Source organism: Hyaena hyaena, unplaced genomic scaffold (assembly GCF_003009895.1).
Source record: "Hyaena hyaena isolate Hyena2069 unplaced genomic scaffold, ASM300989v1 scaffold_37, whole genome shotgun sequence".
NCBI lineage: Eukaryota > Metazoa > Chordata > Mammalia > Carnivora > Hyaenidae > Hyaena > Hyaena hyaena.
The window spans coordinates 1,844,065-1,851,173 of record NW_024080669.1 but is presented as its reverse complement, the minus strand read 5'-3'; the positions used below and the strand labels follow the sequence as shown (position 1 = coordinate 1,851,173).

The window sequence follows — 7,109 nt, the reverse complement described above, 5'->3', positions numbered from 1 at the left end:
GCCCCGTCAGGAGCCCCTCAGCGTCGCTCTCCCTTCCTTGCACACCAGGGCAGTCTCAGAACTCGCTGTGCTCCTGGGAAGACTCCCACCACCTGAGGGGACCAGTCTTCCACAGGCCATGCTCCAGGTGCACGCACGGGCAAGAATACTCGGGCCCTAACACATGGGAGCCCCAGAGGAAGGGGTGATTTCCGCCTTACCCTGCCCCTCCACAGCATCAAGATCCAGCCAGAACAACCCCACTTCTGACCGGGGAGCCAGCTCCCCATCCTGAAAAACCTGTCTGGGGGCCTGCCCTGAGGCTGGAGGGCCCAAAGGGCAGGTTGGACAGGATTCCCCTGCAGCCACTCCCACCGCAAGACAAAATCAGCCACCTGGGGGGCCAAGTGGCACTTGCTTCAGGAAGCCCCAGCCTGCCAGCACCTGTCCCAGCTCCCAGCTATGGCATCCCCGCTGCCGCTGCCGGTCAGGGCCTTGCCCTTGATCCTGATGCTGCTGACTGTCCTGGCCCTGGGGACTGCAGGTCTCTGCCTTCTCTGGCCGGGTGTGGGGAGGGGAGGTGCGGTGCCTTTCAGGGCTTGCAAAGCAGAGCTGGCCTGGCCATTTGGAGGGTTGGGGCCGGTGATGGCAGTGACCAGGCATCAGTCACTGAGCCCAGGGCACACTCCTGGTCCTCCTCCAAACCCAAGAGGCAGAGAGGTGCTAGGGATTGGGGGAAGGTTGGCCGCTGCCCCCTACTGACACCCAGGATCTGGCCGCTCGGCGGAGGACCCAGCTTCCGCGGCTCAAGCCTGCCACCTGGCGGCCACACAGGCAAAGGCCTGTGTTCTGTGGCACCGAAGGGGCGGACTGCATCCTTAGAAATGGCCCCCAGGGGTCAGGGCCAGATCTGATGGCGGGGAAGGGGATTGGTTGCCCCCACCCCCGAACTCCCTCTTGGCCCCCCCAGCAGACTTCAACATCTCAAGCGTCTCTGGTCTGCTGTCCCCTGCGCTGACGGAGAGCCTGCTGGTTGCTCTGCCCCCCTGTCACCTCACAGGGGGCAATGCCACACTGATGGTCCGGAGAGCCAATGACAGCAAAGGTTTGCTACCCCCTCCCAAGTGGCCCCCTAGGCCCTGGAGACCCCTACCCAGGCCACCACCAGCGCCCCTTCTCCTACCCCTGCCGCCATGTAGACCCTTCTCCCGGGCCATCCATACCCTGCTGCCCCTTCTCTTTGGGGCCTCCAGAAACATGACCCCGACTTCACCCCCGATTTCCTGCCCAGTGGTGAAGTCCAGCTTCGTGGTGCCTCCGTGCCGCGGGCGCCGGGAGCTGGTGAGTGTGGTGGACAGTGGGGCTGGCTTCACCGTCACCCGGCTCAGTGCCTACCAGGTGACAAACCTCGTGCCCGGGACCAGATACTAGTAGGTACCAGATCCAGGCCTGGGGCACCTATGAGGGGGGCGGTGGGGACAGGAAGAGAAGCTGAGTCCTAACATTTATTTGGTGGGAGGCGATAAGGTCAGTTTGGGGGAAGAAGTGAGGATACAGCCTGAGGCGTCCGGAACGGGCCTCCGGGAGGAGGGCGCGGCTGTGACGAGGGGGCCTGGGCTCCGTTGTCTCCCAAGTCCCCGATAACCACTGAGGAGTCTCTCCACCCTCTCTCCCAAACCCCACCACAAAAGCGTTTCCTACCACGTGACGAAGGGGGCATCTGCTGAGTCCAGTAGAGAGATCCCAATGTCCACGCTTCCTCGTAAGTAACATCAGGGCCCCCAAAACCCCCCACCCCACCCCCCGGCTGCCCCTCCCTGTGCCCCCTTAGCTTCTTGGCATACCTGTATCCTCCTGGCATTTCAAGTGCCTGTCGACTCATCTCATAGACTAAAGGTTCTTGTAAATTAAAGGCAGGTAGGGATTGTGGCCACTTAATTTCTGCACCCTCGGTGACCCACGTAGGAGATGCTTCATGGATGCTTGCGTGATGGATGTGTGGATCCGTTGGCCGGCTGGATGAATGAATGGACGAAGGATGTCTGGATGAGACAGAAAGCCTCGGGCCAGGAGAGGGGCTCCTCCTGCCCACAAAGTCGCCCCCGCTCTGTCTTCTGACAGGGAGGAAGATGGAATCCATTGGGCTGGGCATGGCCCGGACGGGGGGCATGGTGGTCATCACAGTGCTGCTCTCTGTCGCCATGTTCCTGCTGGTCGTGGGCTTCATCGTCGCCCTGGCACTGGGCGCCCGAAAGTGAGGAGGCCCTCACCAGGCAGCAGGCCTCCGGAAGGTCCGGGAAGGTCTGCTCTCCATTCCCCCAGCCCTCGCTTTGCCCTCTGTGCCTGCCTTCTCTCCTGAAAAGGCTGCCTGCTCCCAGGCCTCAACCAGGAGGCTTTGGTTCTTTGGGTGCCTTCACCCCCCCTCCCTGCCCCCTCTCACTGGAGCCCTTTCCTCCCTCTGCCCCTCCCCTTGTCCCCAGAGCCTCACCTTCTCCCCACACTCCCTATAACCCCCTCACCCCACTTGTGTCAGAATGGACGCGCCTTCCACTTCACCTCTTTAATCTCTCCCCCTCAACAATTCACCCCCCCCCCCCAGTGACGGAAGGCTCCACAGTAAAGTCTGATGCCACCTCTGCTGTGTTTCCTTTCATGCGCTCCACCTGGGCGGAACCGAATCCCTGCATCAGGCTCCCAGCCCCCCTCCCTGCCCCCCTAGAACAACCTAGAGTTGCTCCTCTCAGGAGGCAGGTAAGGGGGGGAGCATTAGATGCCAGGAGTCAAGAGTCCTCAGAGCTCGTGAGGACTGTGGATTTTGCCCCCTCCACTGCGGGCCACCCAACCAGAGCGTGGTGCGCCGTGTGGGTGAGTCTAGAGGCTGAGGGTCTTGGGGTGTTGGAGCAAAGGGAAGTGTTGGGTAAGGGAGTGCAGGCTCTAACAGGGGAGAGAAGAGAGGGCCACCAGGGTGAGACCCCAGACAGGGTGCTGGGGGGTGGGAGAAGTGGAGGGTAGTCTAAAGGGGCCCTAGGAAGACGGAGCAGAAATGGAAGAAGCCTGGGTACAGGAGGGCAAGGGTGGTGCAGTCTGGTAATGGAGGGAAAAGGGCGGGCGTGTTCCCCTTTCCAACACACCACCCTTATGAGGATCAGTGATCTTTGCATTGACTCTTTAAGGTGACCTTCAAGACCAGCTCTGATCTCTCCCCTCACTGCCCCTCAGTTCTCACCATGTTTCCTCCAGTATCCTGTGTTCCCTCTTGCCTCAGGGCCTTTGCACAGACTATTCCACATGCCTGGCTTGCCTTTATGACTCCCCCGATTCCCATTCCATCCTTATGTGCATAGGTGGCTCACCTTCTCCAGGAAAACCCCTGACTTCTAAGCCCCCATTAGGCTGGGTTCCCCTATCCTGTCTTTCATAGCATCACTATGGTTTATCATTAATGTTTATGTGATTCTTCAGTTGTGTCCGCAACCAGACTGTGTGTTCCACGACAGCAGTCATTTTGTTCCCAAAGTACCTTTGCTCCACAATACCTGGGGCATAGTAAGTACTCGGTAAATATTTGTTGGATCAGTGAACAGATGAACGAATGAACAAGCTCCTAAGAGAAGGTGGGGACTGGGCAAGGGCTAAAAATTCTGTGAAAACAAAAAAACCACACAGAGCTAGAAGATGCTGGCACAATGGCCTTAATGACCCCTTCCTAAAGTAACACAAAAGCCTGGGAGAGGGAGGCTATGGAAGAGAAGAGCAACAGTGTTTATTCATCCCACAAACATTAACTGAGCATTTATTATGTGCCAGGTGCTGCTAGAAGTGCAAGAATAAAACGCAGAAGGACCTTGTTCCTCCCTCATGGTGTTTACAGGGAACTCAATGCAAGACTCAGATTCTCAAGAACGTGAACAAGTAAATAGATTAAAAATGTGAGAAGTGCTGGGGCGCCTGGGTGGCTCAGTCGGTTGAGTGTCTGATTCTTGATTTGGGCTTAGGTCATGATCTCAGGGTCGTAGGATCGAGCCCCATGTTAGGCTCTGCATGAGTGTGGCGCCTGCTTAAGATTCTCTCTCTCTCTCCCCAGCTTGTGCACGGGCACTGTGAGCACCCTCTCTCTTTCTCTCTCTCTCAAAAAAAAAAAAAAAATGTTGGTAAGAGCAATGGGAAATGAGAGAGGAAATGAGCACTGGAGCCCTTCTTTGTTCAGGTGGGCCTAATGGAGCTGGGCTTAGTCAGGAGAGACAGGCAGAGAAGATGTGCCCCGCAGAGAGAATAGTTTGGCTGTGTTTTCCCACCTTCCCTGCATCAGCCAAGAGGGCTTTGGGAGCCCAACCTTCCCATGCTGGGGGAAGAGCATCAGACTGGGAGTCAAACTGCCCACTGGAATCATCTAGGAGGTAGGTTTTAAAAACCCGAATGCCTAGGCCATACCCATTACCGGGATCAGCATAACAGGTATAGGAGGCAGGTATTAGTATTTTTTTTTTCTAGATCCTCAGGAGATCTTAAAAGTTTGGAATACGCAGCAAAGCTTGGAACTTACTGATATAAACATTTTCAAACTTGTGATAAAATATACATGACATGAAATTAACTATTTAAACCATTTTCTTAAATGTTTATTTATTTATTTTGAGAGAGAGAGAGAGAGAGAGAGAGAGAATGCATGGGTGCACAAGTCAGGGAGGGGCAGAGAGGGAGAGAGAGAATCCTAAGCCGGCTCCGAGCTGTCAGCACAGAGCCTGACACAGGGCTCGATCCCATGAACCGTGAGATCATGACCTGAGCCAAAAGCAAGAGTCAGACGTTCAACCACCTGAGCCACCACAGTGCGCCTATATTAACCATTTCTAAGTGTTCAGGTCAGCAGCATGAAATACATTCACAGTGTTGTGCAGCCACCACCACTATGCATCCCCAGAACTTTTTCCTTACCCCAAAGAGAAATTCTGTATCCACTAAACAATAATTCCCCATCGCCTCCTCCCCCACCCTTATCAACCACCATGCTACCTTCTGTGTCTGTGAATTTGGTTGTTCTAGATATCTCATAAAAGTGGAGCCACACACAATTTGCCCTTTTGTGCCTGGTTTGTTTCACTTCGCATTATGTTTTCAAGGTCCAGGCACATTGTAGCCTGTGTCAGAGTTTTATTCATTTTTTTTTATGTTTTATTTCTTTCTAGGAGAGAGAGAGAGAGAGAGAGAGAGAGAGAGACAGTGTGAGCAGGGGAGGGTCAGAGAGAGAGGGAGTCACAGACTGAAACAGGCTCCAGGCTCTGAGCTGGCAGTCAGCACAGAGCCCGACGCGGGGCTCGAACCCACGAACCGCGAGATCATGACCTAAGCGAAAGTCGGACGCTTAACCGACTAAGCCACCCAGGCGCCCCTCATTTTTAAGGCTAAATAATATTCCAACGTATGTATAAGACCACATTTTGTTTATCCATTCACAGGCCGATGGGTATTTGGGTTTTCACCTGTTAGTTCTTGTGAACAATGCTGGTACATAGGTGCACAGGTATCTGTTCAAGTCCGTGCTTTCAGTTATTTTGGAGAGATACCCAGAAGTGGGATGGCTTGGTCATATGGTGATTCATTTAATTTTTTGAGGAACCGCTATACTTTTTTCCATGGGACTGTACCATTGTACATTCTTACCAGCAATGTACAAGTGTTCTAATTTCTCCACCTCCTCATCCACACTTATTATTTTCTTGTTTTATTTGTTTGTTTTTAAAATAGCCATCCTAATGGATGGGAAGTAGTACTTCATTGTTTTTATTTATTTATTTTAAAATGTTTTATTTATTTGTGAGAGAGAGAGGGAGATGGCGTGAGCAGGGGAGGGGCAAAGAGAGAGGGAGACACAGAATCCTAAGCAGGCTCCAGGCTCTGAGCTGTCAGCACAGAGACGGATGCGGGGCTCGAACCTACGAACCGTGAGATCATGACCTGAGCCGAAGTCAGATGCTTAACCGACTGAGCCACCCAGGCGCCCCCTGTTTTTAATTTGCATTTCCATAATGTCGAGAATCTTTTCACATGGCTATTGGAAATTTGTCTATCTTCTCTAGAGAAATGTCTGTTCAACTTCTTTGACCAGTTTTAAATTGTCTGTGTGTGTGAGTTGTGGTTCTTTTTTTTTTTAAGTGTTTTTATTTTATTTTATTTTTGAGAGAGACAGACAATGTGAGCAGGGGATGAGCAGAGAGAGGGAGACACAGAATCTAAAGCAGGCTCCAGGCTCTGAGCTATCAGCACAGAGTCTGACATGGGGCTTGAACTCATGGACTGTGAGATCATGACCTGAGCTGAAGTCAGACGCTTAACTGACTGAGCCACCCAGGCACTCCTGTAGGTTGTGATTGTTTATATATTCTGGATATTAATTCTTTATCAGATATATGATTTGTATGATATAAACATTCTTAAATGGTAGACTAAATTGAAAAGGGCTATAAGAGGGTGGATGAATTACGATAACATTTTTTTAAATAAAACAAAACTGAAACACCCATTATGAAAATTTTTGGAAGTATATATATATATATATATATATCAAAATGTAATCTATTATCTCTGATACAAAGAATGATTTTTTTCTCTATTGTTTTCCCCTGTGTTTTCTATACTCCCAAGTTTTCTGCATTGAACATGTATTTTTTAAATTATTTTTAAAAATTATTTATTATTTTTAATGTTTATTTGAAAGAGAGAGAGAGAGCAGGGAAGGGGCAGAGACAGAGAGGGAGACAAAAGATATGAAGTAGGCTCTGTACTGACGGCAGAGCCAATGTGAGGCTTGAACTCACAAGCCGCGAGATCATGACCTGAACTTTATTCATGACCTGTGTTTCAGACACAGGATCTGAAACAGGCTCCAGGCTCTGAGGTGTCAGCACAGAGCCCGATGCGGGGCTCGAACTCACAGACTGCAAGATCATGACCTGAGCCAAAGTCGGACGCTTAACTGACTGAGCCACCCAGGCGCCCCTATTATTTTATTTTATTTTTATTTTTTATAGTTTATTTATTTTTGAGACAGAGAGAGACAGAGCATGAGTGGGGGAGGGGCAGAGAGAGAGGAAGACACAGAATCCGAAAGCAGGCTCCAGGCTCTGAGCTGT

At 51.7% G+C, this 7,109-nt stretch overlaps 1 protein-coding gene across 1 annotated transcript; it reads left to right on the top strand.

The window, feature by feature from the left end:
• Positions 1-239: 239 nt before the first annotated feature.
• On the top strand, positions 240-2,564 carry UPK2 (uroplakin 2). Its single transcript, XM_039229315.1, has 5 exons — positions 240-523; positions 950-1,084; positions 1,271-1,409; positions 1,671-1,741; positions 2,101-2,564. The coding sequence occupies exons 1-5, from the start codon at positions 442-444 to the stop codon at positions 2,235-2,237; spliced, it is 564 nt and encodes a 187-aa protein (XP_039085246.1). The 5' UTR covers positions 240-441; the 3' UTR covers positions 2,238-2,564.
• Positions 2,565-7,109: the final 4,545 nt, after the last annotated feature.